Source organism: Carlito syrichta, unplaced genomic scaffold (genome assembly GCF_000164805.1).
Source record: "Carlito syrichta isolate Samal-C Ts95f unplaced genomic scaffold, Tarsius_syrichta-2.0.1 Scaffold305012, whole genome shotgun sequence".
Classification (NCBI taxonomy): domain Eukaryota; kingdom Metazoa; phylum Chordata; class Mammalia; order Primates; family Tarsiidae; genus Carlito; species Carlito syrichta.
Genome location: NW_007249108.1, coordinates 177734 through 199986, shown reverse-complemented (window position 1 = coordinate 199986; position 22253 = coordinate 177734). Strand labels below are relative to the sequence as shown.

The 22253-nt window shown below is 58.8% G+C and overlaps 1 protein-coding gene across 1 annotated transcript in view; it reads right to left on the bottom strand.

Annotated features, from left to right (window-relative positions):
* PDGFRB (platelet derived growth factor receptor beta) overlaps positions 1 to 22253 on the bottom strand; it is a 39502-nt gene that overhangs the window by 3107 nt on the left and 14142 nt on the right. Inside the window, exons 2-20 of the mRNA XM_008061049.2 lie at positions 17491 to 17538; positions 16195 to 16515; positions 15498 to 15764; positions 14467 to 14594; positions 14191 to 14365; positions 13481 to 13673; positions 12882 to 12997; positions 11257 to 11380; positions 10502 to 10707; positions 7724 to 7818; positions 6758 to 6890; positions 6151 to 6255; positions 5759 to 5869; positions 4285 to 4444; positions 2874 to 3034; positions 2200 to 2318; positions 1885 to 2007; positions 1158 to 1269; positions 485 to 584 (exon numbers count right to left, since the gene is read on the bottom strand). Of these exons, the coding sequence (XP_008059240.1) occupies positions 485 to 584; positions 1158 to 1269; positions 1885 to 2007; positions 2200 to 2318; positions 2874 to 3034; positions 4285 to 4444; positions 5759 to 5869; positions 6151 to 6255; positions 6758 to 6890; positions 7724 to 7818; positions 10502 to 10707; positions 11257 to 11380; positions 12882 to 12997; positions 13481 to 13673; positions 14191 to 14365; positions 14467 to 14594; positions 15498 to 15764; positions 16195 to 16515; positions 17491 to 17530 (2789 nt within the window). The 5' untranslated portion in view covers positions 17531 to 17538. The remainder of the gene's footprint in view (positions 1 to 484; positions 585 to 1157; positions 1270 to 1884; positions 2008 to 2199; positions 2319 to 2873; positions 3035 to 4284; positions 4445 to 5758; positions 5870 to 6150; positions 6256 to 6757; positions 6891 to 7723; positions 7819 to 10501; positions 10708 to 11256; positions 11381 to 12881; positions 12998 to 13480; positions 13674 to 14190; positions 14366 to 14466; positions 14595 to 15497; positions 15765 to 16194; positions 16516 to 17490; positions 17539 to 22253) is intronic.

Below are 22253 nucleotides of genomic sequence, written 5' to 3'. Positions count from 1 at the left end.
GAGGGGAGGGGGTCAGGGTTTCTGCTGGGGGGCGGGGGAGTGTGGGGGTGGTTTTCCTGTTCTCCCTCTGGGTACTCCCTGGGGAAGCCCTCCCAGCACCCCCATCCTCGCAGCTCCCTGGGTGGCTATACCCAGGTGAGCATGTGACCCAGGCTTGGCCAACAGTGTTCGCCCTTCAGCTCTGCAGCAGGTTCTGGATGGCTTGTGATTCCACCCGAGCCCCAGAGAGTCAGCTCTGGGACTTTCGAGGGCACTGCTGATAGCATTTGGGTACGCCAGCCAGAAAACAAGGCTACAGGGAGCACTGCAGAGCCCAGGACTAGAACCTGAGGCTCCTGCTGGCAACCTGTGAACTGCTGGATCCCTGGTTACACTAAGGCGTTCGAGTCTCTTGGTCAGTAAATCTCTGTCTTAGAGCCGGTCAAAGTGGGTATCGATTGTTTGCACCCACAAGACCCTCCCGCAGGCGTAAGGCCCCACTCACATCTCATCGGAGGCATGGGCAGGCTGGGCCATGCGGTAGCCCCGCTTGATGGCGTTGTAGAACTGCTCGTTCATGGGCAGCTCCGGATAGGGGGTGCCACCTGCCAGACAGAGACAAGAGGAACAGGCTTAGGGGCTAGAGCAGTGGCAGGACCTGCTGCTTCTTTTAAAAAATGTTTTGTAAAGATGGGGTCTCAGTATGTTGCCCGGGCTGGTCTCAAATGCCTGGCCTCAAGCAATCCTCCTGCCTCTGTCTCCCGAAGTGCTGGGATTGCAGGTGTAAGCTCTGGGTGCCCTCTTCTACAGGGTGAGGAGAGGTGCACTGGCCCTGGTGTGGGTGAGGGGACATTCCCTGGCATTGGGAAATGTGAGTTCCTTCATGGGTTCCGGGCAGAAACTGCAACCCTCCCCAGGACAGAGAACCGGAGAGCACAGGGGCCAAGCAGGCTTTGTGATGTCACTGTCCCAGCTCCTCAATCCCCAGATGGGGAGACAGAGAGACCCAGAGAGGGCAAAGGACTTGCCAAAGTCGCACAGCTGAGCTGGGACTTGAACCAGAGCCCCCTGCCCCTGGGCCCATCCCACAGCCCCACGGGCCAGAGGTGTGCATGGCCAGGGCAAAGGCGGCCCCACGGGCCAGAGGCGTGCGTGGCCAGGGCAGAGGCGGCACATACCCAGCGTGAAGATCTCCCAGAGCAAGATCCCAAAGGACCACACATCGCTCAGCGTGGTATAGAGGCTGTTGAAGATGCTCTCCGGAGCCATCCACTTCAGGGGCAGGAATGTCTGCGGGGCGTCAGGACAGGTGTTGAGGGCAAGGGCCCAAGCAGCTGGCACCCTAGCCGAAGCCGCACTTGGGGTCTCCCCCACCACCTCCCCTCACTCCTGCTCCCGTGAGGCTCCATCTCCTCCCAGCACGGTTCCCATATACCCCCCAGTGCTGGCCCGAGGATCAGAGGCTAGGGACGTGCAGGCATCATCTCAGGGGAAAGCCCCAGGGCCTGAGTAGGGGGTGGGGAGTAGGGACAAGCCAAGCACCCCCAGCTCTCATCCTGGCTGCCTTTGGTCCCTGGGCCTCACGTCCCCTCTGGGGAGCTGGAGGTTGACCAGGCCATCCCCGAAGACTGCCTGTGGCCTGCTCATCCATCCTGCCTCCCCCTGGGCTTCTTGCCCTGCCCATCACCCCTGGGACAGCACGTCTGGCCTGCTCCCCCACCCCAGGCCCAGGACAGCCGACCGTGCCCCTGCTGCGCCCTGGCTCCATGCACAGCTGGGTAAGCCTTGCCTGTCCCTGCACACAGTGGGGTCTCCCATGGGCTGCAGCCGTGCTGACCAAGAGGGAGTCAGCTTCTCGGGCCAGGGCACACGGGGACAGTCCCAAGGGGCAGGGAAGGGACTCACGCTGCCCTTGGAGATGTAGTTCGAGTCTCGCATGATATCTCGAGCCAGGCCGAAGTCACAGATCTTGGCCAGCTTGCCCTCACAGATGAGCACGTTCCTGGCCGCCAGGTCTCGGTGGACGCACTGGGTGGGTGGAGAGGGGAGCAGAGGCCTTGAGGACAATTGTGGGGACAGACACTCTGTCAAGGGCTTTGGGGAAATGTGTCACTGCCCAAGTGTGAGGGCCACCAGGTGTGAGGGGGCTCCATCCCGCCACCTGAGTGGTCGTGATGCTCCTCCCCAAGGCTCCGCCCTGCCCGCCACAACTACACGTACATTCTTGGAGGCCAAGAACTCCATGCCGTTGGCCACCTGGTAGCTGAAGCCCACGAGGTCCATGTAGCTGAGCACGGGGGACTCGTTGATCAGAGTGGCCCGGTAGGTCCTCTCGGGGGCTGAGGGAGAGCAGAGGGTCACCAGCTATCTGTGCCTGCTCGTGGCTTACAGGACCCCTGCCCTCTGGCTCCCAGGAGACCAAATGCCCAAGACAGGGAGTACTGACCCTCTAGGAAAGAGAAGGATTTTCTCACATCTAATTTAAAGCTCTCCCACCTCGTTTGGCGTGCTCTCACTCGCTAAAAAGACTTCGGCATCTTTAGTCCTTGGGTCACCTCTGCCCAGCCTGGCCTGCCTGTTTCTTGGGAACAACAGATCATCCTGGGCCAGCTCTGAGCAGACCACTTTTTCCCCAGGCCCCAGGATCCAGGGCTGCTCCCAGCCCAACCCCTCTTCCCTGCGGGCTGTGTGCGCGGTGCAGAATCCATACACAGGGCTTTAGATCAGGGCTCCACTACCCACAGCATTGGCCGGGTGGCTGTCCTCAGTTTCCAAATCTCAGAAATGGGCACGAGGCCCCCTTTCTCCCAGGACTGCCACAAGGCCGGAGTGTGAAAGGCTGTGGAAAGGATGCATCACCGCACAGTGGGTGTGAGGACCCCGGGGCCACCCACCAGAGGGGACGTAGTTGTCGTAGGGGGCCATGTAGTTGGAGGACTCGATGTCCGCGTACTTGACGTCTCCTTTCATGTCCAGCATGGGCACGTAGTCCATGGATTCATCCCGGCTCATGTCCATGTAGCCTCCGTCGCTCTCCCCAGTCGGGGACACGGGGCTGGAAGCGAGAACGTCGCAAGAGTGGCTGAGGCTTCCCTCGCCCCGCCCTGCTCGCCGGGCCCACGAGGCCCAGCTCGGGCCTTCTCCTCTCCCTCACTCCTTCATCCTCCTCAGTCCGTCACAACACAGATGACCACAGGCGGAGAGCCCTTTCAGCCACTCTGTCAGGCCTGGCTGGGACTGCCAAGACGGCACCAGACCCAGAGCGTTCACCCCACAGGCGACGCCGCCGCCCCAGGACGAGGCTCATATGACCGATGTGTGCGAAGGCGATTGTCTGCAGACTCCCCGGCACCCCAGCCACACACCCTGCGAGTCCCAGCCATGGCCCAGCAGGGAGCCATGGCCCAGCAGGGAGCCATGGCCTTGATACTCTGCCTGCAGCACCAGCTCCCCAAAGAGCTGCGGGCCCGTGCATGCATGTGCACCCACATGTCTCTATGGGCAGGAAACTGATCAAAACGCTGGGGAGGGCAGAGGGATGTCTTTTATATGCTTTCCCGAAGTTGCTTTCACAGTCAGCAAATGAACTAAGAAATGCTCTTTGTGGCTGGGTGCGGTGGCTCACTCCCGTAATCCCAGTACTTTTGTTTGGGAGGCCAAGGTGAGAGGATTGCTTGAGCCCAGGAGTTCAAGACCTGGGCAACATAGCAAGACTTCGTCTCTACAAAAAATTAGCTGAGCGTGGTGGTGCACGCTTGTAATCCCAGCTACAGGAGGCTAAGATGAAAGGATCATCTGAGCCCAGGAGGTCGAGGCTGCACTGTGCCTGTGATCTTGCCATAGCACTTCAACCTGAAGTGAGACCACGACTCAAAACAACAACAACAACAAAAGAAAGAAATGCTCTTTCTGGAAAGGATGGGAGTGGGAAGACTGGTGTGGAGGGGACCAGAGCTTCAGAGGCAGCGGGCTCAGAGCACCAAGGCTGAGAGGCTTCTGCTCTGTGTGCCCTGGGCCAGACAGGCAAGACGCCTGTGCACAGGGCTGTTGTGAGGGCTCGGCATGGGGCCTGGCACATGGGACAGCAGTGGGGGTCCACTCCTCCCCCCTGTCCGTGATCATCAATACTGTGACTCTCTTGTCTAGGATGGACCGACTGGGGGAACGGCCTTGGCTCTCTCATCCTTCCCACCAAGCATCTCTGCCCCCACCCTCAGCCTCAGCTTCCCCTCCTGAATGAGGAGGGTGCAAGCAGGTGCTCCCGGGTGCCCCAGGGATTTGGGTCCCAGGCCTCCCTCCCAGTACCTGGGCAGGGGGAGTCCAGTGGGCAGCGCGTTGCTATAGAGCTCTGCGTGCGGCGGCCGACGCGCATCGGGGTGGCGCTGCAGGAAGGTGTGCTTGTTGCGATGCAGGTAGTCCACCAGGTCCCCGTAGCGGCAATATTCGGTGATGATATAGACGGGCCCTGCAGGGGGACAGGCTCAGGGATGGTCCCTGGGAGGCCTTGGGGCTGGACATGGAGGGCCATTTGGCATGGTGGCCGAGAGGCCTGGGCTCCTGCAAAAGGGGTCTTTTCCTGCTTGTGAGCCTGCAAGCCAGATGCCTGGTCTCCCTGAGCCTCACTTTCCCACCTGTTAAGTGGGGCGAATGGCACCCACCCCTGAGGGCTATGAGGGTTAATAAGAGATGCGGCCCTGCTGGCCTGCCATGTGGCCAGCACAGTGGGCTAGCTCAGGCTGGCGATTCTCAAACGAGCACACAGAGCAGACAGAGGCCACTCCACTCTAGGGTCAGGGTGCCAGTCAAACTCAAAGGCAGCGCACTCACTAACGTCAGGCCGTGGGAGCGTGGAGATACCCGTGGACACGATTTTGAAATGTGTGACCATTGCAGACTTAAACTAGTCAGTGTACACAATGTACTTCTGTATTTTTTTTTTTGATTGCACAATACTGAGGAAAATCCCAAATCTCACCATAAACAGCTACAAATGGTGATCGCCATTATTTTTTCTTTTGCAGCCTGACCGGCAATCGGTGCTTTAAATAAACACGGTTGGTCCAAGAGACTTTGCTGTAATTGGAATAGAGGTAGCTCCCAAGAGCGTGTTGGGGGTCTCCAGCGGTGGACATGGAACTCACCTCAGTGTCATATGACCTATTGCTTGTTTTCAAAATATATTGTGGACATTAAAAAGTGTTAAAGGGCCAGGCTCGGTGGCTCAGCCTGGAATCCCAGCACTTTGGGAGGCCAAGGGGAGTGGATCGCCTGAGCTCGCGGGTTTGAGACCAGCCAGGGCACCTTGGTGAGACCTCATCTCTACAACAAATAAAAAAATTAACCAAGCATGGTAGCACGTGCCTGTAGTTCTGGCTACTTGGAAGGCTGAGGCGGATGGATCACTGGAGCCCAGCAGGCCGATGTTGGGGTGGCCATGAGCGTATCACTGCACTCCAGCCTGGGCGACACAGTGAGACGCCAACTCAAAAAATAAATAAATAGATAAAAAGTGTCAAAGGACATCTTGACTTGGGAGCCCTGGGGCTGGTGGCCTGAAGGGCCCTCCAGCCATGAACATGTTGTGACTGTGTGAGTTTCTTAATCCCACACCCACCCAGGACTGTGAAATGAGAGCGCTGGGCTGCTTGGGGGAAGAGGGAAGAGGAGGCCTGGACCTTCCAGCTGGAGTGCCTGTGGCTCGGGGACTGAGGAGGGGTGGGAGGGGCTGGGCCTTGGCTGGTGGCCCTGCCCAGAGTGCCCTGGGGCAGCAGTCCGGTACCTCCTTTGGTGCAGGCCCCCAGCAGGTTGACCACGTTCAGATGGGGCCCGAGGTGACTCATGATCTTCAGCTCGGACATGAGGGCCTGCTTCTCGCTGCTCCGGGCTGTGGCTGAGGAGAAGGGGGGCCCAGGCGGGCCTCAGGGGCCTCTTCTGGATCTCCTGCCCCACCCTTGACTGTGAGATCTCAGGTGGCCAGGGGTGGTGAGGACCCACCCTTTGGGGAGGAGGGTGGGAGGAGGCAGGGCCAAGAGGCCAGGGCGAGGAGGCTGTTCTCCCAAACCAGACTCAAGAGTGCTGCTGGCTTCAGTGGGACTTGGGCTGCCTGGGAGAGGCCAAACGTGGGGTGGGCGGGGGGGGGGGAAGAAGGGAGCGGGCTCCAAGACTACTCACATTTCAGCATCTTGACGGCCACCTTCATGGTGGCCTGGGAATGGCTCAAGCCATGCGCTGTGGCCTCCACCACCTGCCCAAAGGCCCCAGAGCCAAGGGTGCGCCCTGGGGCAGAGAGGATCCCTCAGTTCCAGACCCCTGAAGATGCTGTGTCCCCCACCCTTCCCACCCAAGGATGGGGAAGAGCCATCTCTTAAGTCAACCTAGACAGTCCTTAAGCCACTTGGACTTAGGGTATTCCCCCCAGAGAGACTTCCACCACCACCATGCTTCCTGGTCCTGTCCTTCGTGGTGTCTCATCAGAGTTCTGCCTGCTTTCAGCCCCATCACTGGTCCCTGGATGCCTTCCTCCCCCAAGGGCGACACAGCTCCTGACACTACCTCAGTTTCCCCAGCAAGACCAAGCACAAGCCTGGTACTCAGCCCATCCTCAGTCCTTCCTCTTGCCACAAAGGGGCAGAGCCAAAGAATCATAGGACCTCTGCACTAGTCCTCACTGTACAGAGTGGGAAACTGAGGGCCAGAGAAAGCAAGCCCAGCCCTAGGCCTCAGTCTTCCCACGCATCCTGGGCCTCCAGACGGCCATGCGGGGCCTCCCAGGACTGACCCAGCACCAGCTGGTCCCGCGGCAGCTCCCATGTGGAGTCATAAGGCAGCTGCATGGGGTCCACGTAGATGTACTCATGGCCATCCGAGCTCACGGACTCAATCACCTTCCACCGGATCTCATAGCGTGGCTTCTGCAGAGCCAAGACCGGGGAAGAGTTGTCAGAAGGGGCCTTTGGCTTTGAGACCCGTGAGGTCCAGCCCCTTCTAAGATGGATACGGCAAGAGATCCTGAGGTCCAGAGAGGGACAGGGGCATATCTGAAGTCACACAGCAAGTGCTCGGCTGAGCCAAGGCCTTCACAGGCTCAAAGGGAACAGGAGCCAAGGACTCCACTGGGTAGGGTGCAGAGGGGGTGAGGAGCAGCCTATGGCCGAGGGCCTGGTCATCGGAACCTCCCCCCAGCTTCTCTCAGAGCTTCAGCTCTTCTCAGATGGGAATAGAGGAGCAGGTGGCCTTGAAGAGTGAAGGCAGGTAAGAGTCTCCATGCCGGGCTAGTGATAGTGAAAATCTAAGAAAGAGGGCACCGTAGAATGTTGAAACTATGGGGTGCCGGAGGCCCAAGGCTGGACTCCCAGAATGATAGAGACATGAGGGGCTTCAGCCCGGATGTGAAATCTCCAACATGGACCCAGCCCGGTGGAATGTCAAGACAGGACATTGAAAGGAGACTAACAGGATTGTCAGCATCACAGGGCCCTGTGGGTAAGGACGGAAGAGTCCACCCGGAGGTCTGTGTCCCCCAGCCAGGGTGGCTGAGCAGGGCTGGAGACTGCGGGACACAGCAGAAGTAGGAATCCTGAACAGTTGGGGCCAGGCCTGGACACCCAGCATCCCTCTGAGTGAGTTCCCACCTGAGCTCCCTCAGGGCCCACATGTGGCTGGACCACGCAGCACTCAAGGGGTGGGAGGTCTGTGCAAGATAATGGTGTGTCCCTCTGCATCCAGGAGGCCAGGCGGAGCTTACCTTCTGCCAAAGCATGATGAGGATGATGAGGGAGACGATGGTGAGGACCACCAGAGCTAGGACGGCTGAGATCACCACCACCTTGAAGGGCAGGGCTGGAGGCAGAGCAGAAGCTCGCTGTGAGCAGACCGGACACTCCTGTGCTCCTTCCCACTCTCCCACTCACCTCTGGACTCACCGATTGCTCTGTCCCCATCCAGCCCTCAGCCCTCAGTAATGTCAGCCCTCAGTCCCCTGTGCTGGGCCACACCTCCAGTCTCTCCTGGGAGTAGCCCGGGCCCCGCCAGAACAACCAGTTCCATCACTGCTGCCCTCACAGTCTTCAGCCCCACCGGTGGGTTCAGCCCTGTGGCTGTAGCTCCAGGCCAGGTGCAGAATCCTTCTCGGGTTCCTGTCCACGGCCTGGCCTCCCACTCGCCGGGAGCCCCAGGGACTGGACTCTTCTGAAGCCACACCCTTGTTGGGCTGTCATAGCTGGGCCAGACTTTAAGTCTCATGCTGACCAGGAGCCCATGGACTGAGTGACACAGGAGCAAGGACAGCTCCCACACCTGGTGGACCCAGGCTGCAGAGAGAAGGCTGCCTTTTCCCGGTTGAGCCCAAGGACTGCTGAGGCTGGGCCAGGGATGGGAGTTCTCAGGTGCATCCCCCTGGGGCTGGCCAGGCAAGTCAGGCTAACCCCAGGCCTTGACTGCACACCTTCCCTTCCTTCCCTACTCTTGCCCCCAGACCTGCACTCCCCTGCCTGCCCCACCGGCCACCCGTGAGGCCTCCTGGGAATGGGTCCCTCCTCCTCTGTCCCATGCTTCCCTCCTCTGCTCCCCTGTCCTACTTCTCCCTTCCTGTCCCTTCTTCCTCAGGGTCCCAGACCGATGTCACTCTCTCCTTTTCCTTCTCCCACTGGATGCATCTGGGTCCTAGGAAGGATGCCACCTCTGCTCAGGAGACTCCATGCAGCCAGCCCAGTCCCGGATGCAGCAATGGCTCCCCTCGGGCCTCAGTCCCACCAGAACTGGTGTGGCTCAGGCAGTGCACACTGGCTGCCCAGAGGCCATCTGTGCAGAGCTGTGTGTGCGCGTGGGAGTGTAGATGACACAAGGGCATTGTCCTGTCCATCTGCACAAGGCAGGGGTGGCAGCAGGTCTCAACAGGCGTGCATACCCCTGCCCTGGACCTGCTTGAGTATACACAGTGTTCAAATCCCTCATGTGGCCTTTGCGCCCTGCTGGCTTTGGCTCCACTGCCCCCAGGACCCAGTCCCATTCCACATCCTTCTCTTTCCTCTCCCCCCAGCCCCCAAATAGCACATACTCTATGCTCCAGTCAGGCTGAGTTGAATTCCTTCGATTTCTAGAGCCCACTTTGCATCTGGGTTTTGTGTACGGGCCCTTCCCTCTGACTGGCACACCATCCCTCCCTGGGCTCACTCCTGGGCATTGTCTAGGTTTTCACCTGTAGGTTCCCTTTCCTAGGACATCTTCCTGAATCCCACAGCTAGGTATGGGGCCCCTTCTCTCTCTGGGCTTTCTCCCCACAGTGGTGACTCCAAGTTGACTGCTAAGTTCCTGGTCTGCCTTCTGGCTCTGGATTGTGGGCCCTGGGAGGGCAAGCAAGGGCCCTTTGGCCATGTATTTGGGGAGAACTCGGGTCCCCATAACTATCTTCTGAGTGAAGGAGCTGGTAAGTAAACAGAGTGCATGCCTCCAGGGAACAGGGTGGCGAGGAGGCATGCAGGTGCACCCCAGCCCCGCCAGACACTGTTCCCAGCACAAGAACAACATGGCACGTGCACTTGCCAGCTGAAAGGTACAGCACAACAGGCCTGTGTACAAGGGGTTAGGCTTGCACATTTTTCCAGGAAGATGCGCCCCTAGACATGCTTACAGCTGTGGTCATGCCAGCTATGGGGCTGTGCACCCACATGCACAGATACACAGACACTGTGGGTGTGCACACACGTCTGGGGATCACATATGCTCACGCACATGGTTTACAAACACATGGACAGGCTGCCCTCACAGCCCTCAGCCCTGCTAGTTGGTCCAGCCCTGTGGCTGTAGCTCCAGGCCATGCTCTTGCATACTCCAGGGTGTGCCCATGGACATGAGCTTTACAGGTGCCTGGGGACTGGGCACACTCGGTTTACAAATCTACACACGGGGAACCGGGCTCGATGGTTCAGCCTGTAATCCCAGCACTTTGGGAGGCTGAGGCAAGTGGATTGCCTGAGCCCACGGGTTCGAGACCCACCTCAGCAATTTGGCGAGACCGCATCTCTACAATAAATCAAAAAGTAGCCGGGCATGATGACGCACACCTGTAGTTCCAGCTACTTGGAAGGCTGGGGTAGAAAGATCACTGGAAGCCAGTAGGTCGGGGCTGCGGTGACTGGGAGTGTGCCACTACACTCCAGTCTGGGAGACAGAGTGAGACTCCAACTCAAAAAAAAAAAATCGACACATAGGGATTGTACCTGTGTTCACGGATCAGGCAGTGCATGAACATGGCTGACAACAGACATGCAGCTGACATGCACTACACATACGAAGACAGTGCTATCATGTCCCTGGTTTACAGATGTGTTTGTACACACATGTGCCCATGGGGTGTGCAGTGGACCCACACAGGAGCACACTGCAGAGGGACCCACAACACTCCTGTCTGCCGTGGGCTTGCTGACCCTCTTGACCAACTGTGAGCGCACAGGCACGGTCCCCAGTTCAGCAGGGTCGATGTGGGGGTTGGGGGTTGCTGGGGCGGCCAGACCAGGGGACTCACAGTGTGGCACCACGATGACCTCCTGAGTGTCCTGGCCCGCGGCGTTGTGCACGGTGCAGCGCACGGACATGGGCCGGTCCACGTGCCGCAGGTGCAGGGTGCTCACCACCTCGAACTCCTGCTCCTCCTCCCAGTAGGTCATGTTGGTCTCCAGTTCCTCCTGGGAATTGTTCCCCAGCGGCGTGGGCGGCAGCTCAAGTGGACACCTGTGGGGGAGTCAGTCAGGTGGGCTTCCAGCCTCTTGCCCCCGCAGGTGGGGAGCAGAGGCCCAAAGCAGGCAGTGCCACTTGGAGGGAGGCCAAGAGTGTCCAGTTCCCACCACCCTCCATTGGGTCGGTTCCTCCTGTGGTCCCTCCATGGATCAGCAGGGGGCACTCCCATCCCAGCACTGAGAACCCCGGCTGCAAAGTCCCTTACTCTCATCTGACCCCAGGAGCACACAGTGTGCCAGGGTGGAGGCAGACCCTGAACTCCACCCTGCCTCTGTCCACAACACTAGGAGAAGCCGGCCAGGGGTGCAGAGCTGATCTCAGGCACAGCTCCTGCACTGCACGGAGCCGAGGACAACCCAGGGGTCAAGCAGGGAAAAGAGATGCCGGGCAGAGCATCTCCAAGGAGGTGCTGGTCGGCCCCCAGGACAGTGCTCCAGCCTGCAGCAAGGTGCCAAGAGGAAGGGGCGGGACTGGACAACCTTCTCTGGGCCCTTAAGGCTGGCTGTGAGCACTCTAGGAGACCCACACCCTGGGGCTGCTCACCTTCGGAGGTCCCTGCAAGCCGACCAGAGGACGTGGGGCTGGGGCATGCCCCGGCCGCGACAGCGGACTGTCTGCTCCCCGCTGTCAGGGTGGCTCTCGCTCAGTTCCAGCACTCGGACAGGGACTGCAGGAGAAGACACAGAGTTGGGAAGGGGAGGTCAGCAGACAGTCAGCAGGAAGGCCCTGGGGGGAGATCCCTGGGGGATGGGCTGCAGACTTCAGGGGAACATCAAACCCCAGGAATCCCAGTGCTAAAACCATGGACGCCCCTCCTGGTACTTCAAAGGGAAACCCTCAGTAGGGTGCTAGTCTGGCTTTCACACCTCTCTGAGACTTCTAATCTTCCCTTTTAACAAAGAGAGACCAGGCCTAAGCTTGGGGCCCAGGGCAGCCAAACTCGAGAAGCCAGAACTTAATAGCATTGTTTTGTTTTCCCTGAGTTTATTTTAGTGATTGCTTTATATGTATGACATGTGATGCTGATTTTCCATCTGCGATCGAGAGGTTAAATTTTGTCTTTCAAAATAAATGTATTTTTAGAAAGCCAATTGGCAAAACATTAGGTCACTAGCATGTCATTTTTCTGCTCCAAACCCTGACATGGCTCTTCATCTCAGCCACAGTAAAAGCCAAAGTCTGCACCAGGCCACAAGGGCCTACGTGATCTGCGCACTCCCACCCCCACCCCTGTCTCTGCTCTGACTGTATCACTCACCCCTCTTCCTGTCCCCTATGCCCCCTCCATTCTGGCCACACAGGCCTTTCTGCCCTTTCTGTGGCCTTGCCCCTCCTAGGGTATCCTTTCCCCAAATATCCACTTGGTTAATGTCCCCAACTTCTTCAAGAACCCACGCAAATGTCACCTCCTCCATGAAGCCAACCTTGACCACCATATTTAAAAGTGCAACTCTCGCCACCCGCCATGCCCAGCACTCAGCCTTCCCTCCTTTGCCTTGTTTTCTCCCACAGGATTTGTTACCCTTTCAACCTATGTGTCTTGTTAGGGTCCCCTCCTCCCCACAAGCTGTTTAATGTTTATCTTCCCCTGCTAGGATATGAGCTGTGCAGAGGCAGGGAGGCTTAAGAACAATGAACATTGCCTGAGCCCGCAGGTTCGCAACCTGCCTGGGCAACTTGGCGAGACCTCATCTCGACAATAAATCAAAAAGCAGCCAGGCGTGGTAGTGCGCGCCTGTAGTTCCGGCTACTTGGAAGGCTGAGGCGGAAGGATGGCCGGAGCCCAGCAGGTCGAGGCTGTGGTGGCTGGGAGCGGCCACTGCACTCCAGTCTGGGTGACAGAGTGAGACTCCAACTCAAAAAAAAAAAAGAACACTGAACAGACTGGTATGTTGCAGCTGCTCAATAAATAACTACTGAAATAGCAGAACAGTATAGGTGGCATGTGAGAAGAAAAAATCATGCCATTGGTACATGAATGCCTGAGGTTTTCTGGCCTGGTGGCCTCCTTGTACACTGGGGAAACTGAGGCTCAGAGACGTGACATGCCAGGTTCACACAACAGTGGGCCAGTGGTCTAGAACCCAGGTCCCTGGTTCCTCTCCAGCTCTTCCTCTGGGAGGTGGATGGTGCAGGAAAGAAAGGGATGTGGGAGGGGTGATCCTCACCATTGACTTGCAGCTGGAACGAGAGCTGGGCTTCCGCATCCTCATGGAAGGCCCACATGGTGTAGTAGCCAGCCTCTGCCACCTTCACCCGCACCAGTGTCAGCTCTGACACATACCTGGGGAGCAGGAAGGACAGCTGTCAGGGCTAGAAGAACTCTCACAGACCTCTCATCCTTCTGGTACAGATCTGAGCCATGGGGGGTGGCCTGCCAAGATCACACAGGTGTCAGTAGCGGAGGCAGGCCTCGAGCCCAGGCTCCTGAATAAGGAGAGCCACTGAGCCAAGAGGGCCTGACCCTGGTTATCCTGACTTGTTACAGTCTCCGTCAGCCTGCTGATCTCTAGCCTCCGGGCTGAGCGATGGCTTGCCTGGCACCCTCTGCCCCAGGCATCTGGTCTCCTTCCTGGCAGCAGGCCAGCCCCCACCCGTCACAAGGATAACTGAACATCTGGATGACCATCTGACCCGCGTGTTTCTCCCAAGCCTAGAAACTGGAAGGGATGAACCGCCTGCTCTGGCGGCGTCCCCAGCGCCTGGCACCTCGCAGGCTCTCAGGAAAGACAACAGCTTCAGGAACGGAGCGGGAGCGGCTGCTCACCGGGTCTCAGACACGTTGCGAGTAGACAGGGCAAACTCGCCGGAGCTGGAGTCGCCCAGGGTGTGGTTGTCCTTGAACCACAGGACGGTGGGTGGCGGGTAGGCCTCGAACACCACCTGCAGCGTCCGGCTCCGGTGCAGCTCAGCAAATTGCAGCGAGTCCAGCTCTCCTAGCAGCTGCACGTACCCGCTCTCTGAAAGGGGCAGACGTGAGGGGCGGGGCCTGGGCGGTTTGGGGACGGGCCTGGGGCCTGTTCTGGGGGTTGCGGTTTCAGGTTTTAGGACCCCAACACTCGATGGAGTCATCCGAGCCGGGGCTGAGTTGGGACAGCAGCTGGGCCTGGAGGGGAGGCCGGGTTTGGGGCTGATGTGGATCTTGGGGCCTCGGGGTGGGGATTGGAGTTGTAGTTCTCTGTTCTGGCTCGGTTTTGGAGTGCGGGCTTAAGGCTGGGATTGAATTTGTGGACAGGGTTGCCTGGGCCTAGGATGGCGTTGGGATTAGAAAGCAGGTGGGGGTTGGGGTTCCAGCTGCGCAGAAAGGCTGAATGGAGACAGGATTGGATTGGGGTCTAGCATTGCATTTATTTTGAGTTCACCCCGAAATTGAGGCTTCGGTTGGGAGCTGCCCTGGGGTGTGACTGGCTGTGCCCCGGGCTGTGACAAGCTCTGGGTCCCGCTCAGATGCAGTTGGGACTGAGCCCGAGCACACACCAAGCACGGTGACATTGACGGCCTTTTCGTCTTGGTGGCCATTCACATTCTCCGTCACGTTGCAGATGTAGGTCCCGGAGTCACCCAGCTCGGCATAGGGGATGTGCAGGATGGAGCGGATTTGGTAGGGCGAGTCCAGGAGGAAGTCAGTCACTGGCTCCACCAGCCGCCCACTCTGCAGGGCAGGCCCTCGCATCAGGGGGTCTGTGAGCAGTCGGGCTGCAGTCGGGACAGCCGTCCCCGCCCACCCTCCAACCCTGCCTGGCCCAGCATTACCTCCCCGCGGGGGTATTTCCACTGGAAGTTGACCACCTCGTTTCCCATCACGATGCACATGAGGGTGATGTTCTCGCCCTGGCGGACCACAGTCTGCACTGCACTCACGGAGACGTTGATGGATGACACTGGTAGACAGAGGGTGGCTCAGGCCTGGGGGCGTTACCACTGGTGCTGCAGCTCGGGGGTGGGGCAGGGGGTGCAGAGAGGAAGGGCTAGCTGGTGTAGACGTAGACCATTCATTCGACACACTTACCACCAGCACTGCAGCCCGGGGGTGAGGCAGGGGTGCAGAGAGGAAGGGCTGGCTGGTATAGACGATTCATTCATTCAATATATTTATTGGAGAGAGGAAGGACAGGCTGGTGTAGACGATTCATTCATTCAACACACTTACCACCAACACTGCAGTACAGGGGTGAAGCAGGGTGCAGAGAGAAAGGGCTGGCTGGTGTAGACAATTCATTCGTTCAACATATTTATTGAATCCTTCTCTACGCCAAGTACTATTCTAGGCACTGGGGCTACCACAGTGAATGAAGTAAAAAAAATTCGTCTCTACGGGGCTGACTCTGTTAGTGCGGTCTAAAAGTCAGAGTACTCTCTGGGTATCTAAGTGCAGGGGAAATGTATGGAGCACGCAGCATGTGCCAAGTACCTGCCATGTTTTGTTTTATTTAATCTTCATCATAATCCTACGAGGTAGGCAGTCTTCTCACCCCCACTTTGCAGAGGAGAAGACAGGGTTGGAGAGATTATGTGCTTTGTGTAAAGTCTTAGCTGGGATTGAAAGCCTGCTCCAAAGCCTGGGCCTATCCTACCATGTCATTCAGCCCAGCGCCACCACTAACACCCATGACCGCGGGCAGACTCCATCCTCTCTGAGCTGAGCTTCCCCATCTATAAATGGGAGAGCACAACCTCCTTTCCAAGGCTGTAGCGAGACTCCCATGAGCAACGCGGCTGTACGCTTTGTAAACTGTAAAGGGCTGTGCCTCCGAGAAGGGCGCCGGGCCAGAAAGGGAGCTCACCCTGGAGTCTGTAGACATAGTAGGCATCGGAATGCACCTCCCTGTCCCCAATGGTGGTTTTGCAGATGTAGCTTCTGTCCTCAAAGGTGCCAGAAAAGCCACGCTGGTGATCGTAGGGGAAAGGCATCGCGATATCACCTTTCTTCTCATGCAGCGTCACCACCAGCTGCGGGTCTGTCACTCGGCACGGTATGGTGACCTCATTTATGTCCGTGATAAAGATGAACAGTTCCTCGGCCTCATTCGGGAGGAAGCCCATGGTGGGATCTGCTGGGTGGAGCCATGAATGAGGGGAGGGGACCTGGGTTCTGACTTCCCTGAATTGCTGTGTGACTTTGAGCAAGTCTTCCACCCCCTCTGGCACTTGGCCTCTCCATTACAGGATAAGAATGCTCCTAGGGGTCCCTTCTAGCCCTGGCATTTGATGCCTGCAATGCCGGAATAGGGAAGAAGATAAGCCACACGCTGAAGAGCCTGCAGGATGGGGACGGGATGGGGGGCGGAGGGGCAGGCTGGAGGGCTCTTTGGGGGCAGGAAGCAAACAGACCCAGACCAAGGAGTGGGAGGGAGTGCAGGCCTGGCTGAACCGGGACCCCAGGGTTTGCCTGCCTATCTGCACTCCCCTTCACTCGAGCTCTGCCAGACCCCCACGCCTTCAGTTGAGGTTGGTGAGTGGGCACGCTGGCCAGCCCCTCACCTGGCACAAAGATATAGAGCCGCTTCCGCTCACGGGGCTCCAGCCCACGGGCACCACTGTGGGCACAGAAGTATTCTCCCGTGTCTAGCCCGGTGACATTGGTCAGTGTCAGCATGCTGGAGAAGGTGCCATCCTGGGCCTTGGCCATGTCCTGCGGGGGCTCCCGGGACAGCCGCTCCCACGCTACCGGGGCTGAACCCAAGCAGGTCAGGATGAAGGTGCTGGAGATGTTGAGGACAAGCTCTGGCCCCGGGGGTGCGATGATCAGGTCTCCAGAGACCTGTGGTCCCAGCAGCGACAGCAGGGGCAGCAGCAGCTGGCCTTTAGGAGGGGAGGATCGGCATCAGGGTGCGGGGCCGCAGCACCAGAGCGGCCCTGGGGGAGGCCATTCAAGCACAGACCCACGTGCTCCCTTCTCCAACACAGACTGGACCCCCTGCCCAGGCCCTGAGACCTCGCCCAGTGCCAGGCCCCGGGGATACCCCCGACCGCCTGACTCAGTTCCTCCAGACTCTAGTCTCAGAGCCCATTGGCAGAGCCGTGACGGCAGGAGGCAGGAGAGGGGCCAGGAAATCCTCGGGAAGCAATTCTCTGGCCTCCAGTTCCTGCATCACTTCCCAGGTCACTTTCTGAGCCCCTTCCCTGTGACTGCCTCCACCAAAGCCCAGAGGCAGCCCTGCCGGGGAGGGAGCGGGATCTCAGGTAGCTCAGAGTGGGGCAGACTGAGGTCCCTGTGGGCTGAAGGGGGCTGGGCTTGGGGGTGTGTGAAAGGATCGGTCCCCGCCATGCCATTTCCTGGGGAAGGATTCTGTGAGCCATGCCCCCACGCTCCCTGGAGATGACCATCAGAAAGGCACAGGTAGGAGGGCTCCCGCCAGGCAGTCCATCCCACACCAGGCTGTCGGGCAGGCCATTCAGCACCGGCCTCTGGAGAGCTGAAGATGTGCCAGGCGGGAGTGGAGGCTGCTGAGAGAAGCCTTCTGAGTGGGAACTTCTGAGTGGGGACTCAGGAACTCTAGCCAACCAGGGGTCTGGCCAGACGGGGGAGAGGTGGAGGCCTGGAGGGGGCTGGAGAGTGAGTGGGTCTGGAGGGTCCAGCAGAGGAGTGGAGCTGATGGTTCTGGACAATAGGGGTCCCCTGGCACCATCTGAGGCAGTGGAGGAGGCCTGGCCAAGGTCCACTGAAGATACAGGAAACAGGCTCTCACACCTTGCTGCCAGCCTCCACCACCACTGTAGCTCCAGCATCCCATCTGGCAGCTCCCCGGGCCCTATTCCTGCCTCCAGTCGACCTACCTTTGAGGACCAGAGCTGGCATCGCACCCAGAAGCCTCATGGTGAGTCCTGCAGAGGTAAACAGGGGTCAGGCCCAGGACGGGCCGCAGTGTGCCAGACCTGTCTTAGCACCTGCCTCCTGCAGCGTAAGTCCCAGCCTGGGCCATCCTGCCTCGTGCCCGAGCTGAAGTCCAAGGCTGAGAGGGCACTCCTGACCACGGGTCCGCTCCTCTCTGTCCGGGGCTCGGCCTCGGGGTGCTTGGACCCCGCTCTGGCTCTGCTCTAACTCTCATGTGACCTTGCTGGGGTCCCTGGCCTCTCTCGGGCCTTAGTTTCCCTGTATGACAGTGGGGTGGAGAGGTTGAGCTGGACGGTGTCCAGGGCCCGCCAGCTCTGACAGCCCGTTCTCCGGGTGACAGTTCCAATACCAGGCTCTTATCTGCCAGGACAAATATTTGGGAAAGTGTGATGAAAGGCCTGGGGGGGGGGGGGCCGGGGGGGGGGGGGGGGCCTGAGCCCAGAGAACTCCCACAGCTCCGAAGCACAACAGGAAGTGGAGGCAGCCGGGGGCTGTGGGAAGGGAAGTGGGGAGTCAGGGCTGTGGAATGTGGGGGTGGGCCTGGCCCCCTTTACTCTGCCAGAGCAGCATGAGGGGCCCACGGGAGAGGGGCCGTGGTGGGCCTAGAGAGGCCCCTTCCAGCAGCCAGGCTTCAAAGGTCCTTGAGAACCACTAAGCCAAGCTGCTCACCCCACCCGTGGGTCTGGATAGGGAAACTGAGGCTCTGAGAGAGAAAGAAGCACAATCAAGTTTCCTCAGCAGAGCCTGTCGGAGAAGGAGACAGAACCTGGAATGACAGAAGCAGAGGGACAAAGACGGCATGTCAGAGGCACCCAGAGAAAGAAGAACAAGCAGAGACAGATTGAGCTGGGGGCGTCTTTGCTTTATTCCTGCTTTAGCAGCCACCCCTCAGACCCTACATGACACCAAGAGTCAGGTATGCCAGGGCCAGCCAGCAGCATGGGCAGGAAGAGGCCAGAGGTGGGTCTGGAGCTGCAGAGAGGCATGAAGGGAAGTGACTGCGCGATAAGCCAATCTGGAGCCTCCTGTGCTGTGGGCTGCCCAGCCTGGCCAGCGCCTAGGGCCGTGCCCAGCTGGCCCCCGCCTCCCCGTCGCGCTCCTCCAGCTTCCAGTCCAGGGCTCGGGAGCAGGTTCGAGCCCGACACATGATCCTCTCGTGCCATTGCTGCCCTGGTGGCTGATCTTGGGCTTTGGAGTGAACAAGGGCTGCGATCCACACGTTAGGGGAGGCCCGAGGCCGGGCCGGCCTGTGGACTTTCAGTCCTAGCTCTGCCCAATGTCCCGAGACACAACCTGAGCCAATCTGCTATCCGGCTCCCACTCCCCGCCTTGCAGACGCGCTGGCCGAGAGCCCCCTGTTTCCTCCTCTCCCGTCTACGAAATGCTGCAGACTCAGAGCCCGGTCCTTTGGACGCCTCCCACACAGCGTCCCCATCCCAGCTCTCTGCCCCGGCCCCTCCAGCTGGATACCAGGCCTCCACAGGCAGGAGGGAGTCGCGCCCAGGCGGAGCCAGCAGCCCCCACAGAGGCCCATCTACCCCTCGGAGGGTGCCCCCAACTCCCCGCTTCCTGCCAGAGATCTCAGCCAAAGAAAATCATTAGCGGCAAGGATGGGGGAGGGGTCGTTTCAACCTCCCTGGCCAGCCGCACTGTTTATTATTCTAAAGGAGGAATCTGGTCGGCTGGCCAGGAGAGGGGAGGTCACCACAGCAGGGCTGGCCTGGCTCTGGAAGGCTGGCTGGCTGTGGGCTGGGCCCTCATGGCATGCAGCCCCGACCCTGTCCCGAGGGGCACTCCATCCTCTCCTGTGGGGCTTGGGGCTAGGGTGGCTTATCGTCTCTAAGACACCGAGCTAGCAGAGACCCTTGAATGGTCAGCAGAGGCCCAGAGAGGGATAGAATTATGCCCCAGTCACACAGCAAAAAGTTAGATTCAGGCTATGGGGTGAAGATAGACCATGCAAATGAGCTTGGGACGCATGTAGATGCCGTGAGGAGCACCCAGGGGTCACGGCTGGCCTTGCTCTTTATGAAACGAGTGTTTCGGCTCTCCTCACCATGGTCCTCAGACTCACTATAGGACTGAGAGGGTCTCTGGATTCTTTCCCCTCTATTCGGGGAGGTTCAAACAGGTCATCTCAATGAGCTATCCCTGTGCTAAAGTTCTGCCTTTTTGACTGGCCAAAGAGAAGGTTCTAGTCACCATTATCCTAACTGGGGTGTTTTAAGGAGGAGGGGGCTGCACTCCTGAGTCAGTGGCATGAGAATCTGTCACACATCTCATTCCATGGATGAGACTTCCTTGACTGTTGGGTCACAGACTTCCTGTGTAGGCTTCAATGAGTTGTTTTCCTCTCTGGTCCTTAGTTTCCCCATCTACACAATTAGGAGTTAGACAGCCATCTCTCAGGTGGCTTCTGGTCAAATGAACCAGTGATATGGAGCCCTGGGAGATGGTGGTGGAGGGGTGGCATAGATGACAGGCTGGAGGACCAGCGAGAACCTCCTGGGCCATCCTGGGTGACTCTCTGACACTCCAGCTGTTCACACAATGGCTCAGAGTCAGTTCCAGCTCCAGCCAACCCCAGAAGGCCTGGAGAGTTGCCTTGGGGAGATAGGCTTATGTGACAACATTCTTTCTTCAGGGCTCTGTGCTCCGGGGAGGAGCCACTGAGTCATCCAGGGTGTCACACTCAGGGAGCAGGCACCCTCACTTGCTGCACTCTTCTGCCCTTGGGGGCCCTGAAGCAGAAAAAAGGAAGGGACCCCAGGGTGCCCCCTTAGCCCATGAAAAGAGAGCTGGGCGTCAGGAAGTCTCCTGATTCCTCCTATACTGGCCAGGCAGGAGGGTCAGTGGTCCAAGAGGGGGCGAGCCCAGCTCTTCACAGTGACTAGGGGCACTCATAAAGGAGGGGAATGGGCCCTAAGTCCAGGGAAGCAGAGTGGGGGTTCCAAGTCAGGGAGCAGAGCAGGGGCCCCAAGTCCAGGGAAGTAAAATGGGGTCCCCAATTCCAGGGGAGTAGAGAGGGCCCCAGACCAGGGGAGCATGCATGCTTGGGTGTCACTCTCAGAGCCCAGCCTCCCTCCTCCCAGCACGTACAACCCTCCAGTCTTTCCCACCGCCTTAATCTAAATAAATCCATCCATCTTGGCCACATCCGCCAGCAGCAGCTCCCCCCTCGGGGTCCTGAGGCTCCCACGACACCGGCAGCAAGGAGGGGCCTGCATGGCTGGGGCCTGCACATGTAAGCATATGCACGCTTGCTCACACGTTCCTCTGAAACACATACGTGTGCAACAGGCCTCTCACAGGCTCGAAACCTAAGGCACGTGTGCACACAGTCCCACCGTGCCAGCACATGCACACAAAGCACAGGCGTTGCCTGAGTGCTCTCCCACGTGTCCACTGGAGAGGCACTGTGTGCAGCAGATCACAGGTGTCCCTGGCACACACAGCAAACAACAGCAACATACAACGTACAATAGCCCCCAGAACCCCAAACTCACCTGAACACATGTTCCCATGCATCACAGACAAGCTGGAGAGCTGGCATGCTACGCACTGACCACACCATTGATTGCACTAGGGGCCGTTCTGGGCATTTGACATATATGATTCACTTGATCCTGTCAACTCCGTGGAGTAGATGCAATGGTCATTCCCATTTCATACATGGGGAAACAGCACTCAAGAAACTTGCTAGAGCCGGGCTCGGTGGCTCAGCCTGTAATCCCGCACTTTGGGAGGCTGAGGTGAGTGGATTGACTGAGCCCGTGGGTTCGAGACCCACCTGGGCAACTTGGTGAGACCTCATCTCTACAGTAAATCAAAAAATTAGCCGGGCATGGTAGCGCGCGCCTGTAATTCCAGCTCCTTGGAAGGCTGAGGCGGAAGGATCACCGGAGCCCAGCAGGTCGAGGCTGCGGTGGCCAGGAACAGTCACTGCACTCCAGTCTGGGCGATAGAGTGAGACTCCAACTCACAAAAAAAAAAAGAAAGAAACTTGCTGGAACCAGAACCAAAGGGGTAGAACAGAGGTTGATGAGAGGTGGTATGACCGTATGCCACCTGACCATGGGTGTGCTTGGTGGGGCCTTGGGGGAGGGCATGGGGCCTGAGAGAAACAGACGGATCAAGACGTACTCAGCTGAGAATCGCCAGAGCCCGCACCCATTTCTGGCCTGGAATAGTGGGGGGCAGGTGGCTGCGTGCTGAGGGGACGATGCCATTTTTCAGGACAGGAATAGGGCCAAGAGCAGGAGTGAGTACGGCCTCCCAGCTGGCCAAAGTGTGAAGGGTCTGTGGGCCCTGAGTGGGCAGTGGAATACTTGAGATAGAGGCAGAATGGTTGGGCAGAACTAGCAGTGAGTGGGGGCTGGGAGGAAGCCCTGCTGCAGAGGGGTGTGGGGTGGCCTGCCAGGCGGGCTGGCTCAGGCCAGGGATGCTCAGAATACACGGGATGCCGGGGGGAGGAGGAGGCCTGGTCGTTGGGCTGTGGGGTCAGTCTTGGAATGTCAGACAGAGCTCCAGCCCTCAGGACCATCTCTCTGGTCCACTCAACTTCCTGGGCCCCATTGTACAGGCGGGGAAACTGAGACTTAGAAAAAGAAAGTGCCGGGCTCGGTGGTTCAGCCTGTAATCCCGTGCCTTGGGAGGCTGAGGTGAGTGAATTGCCTGAGCCCACGGGTTTGAGACCTGCCTGGGC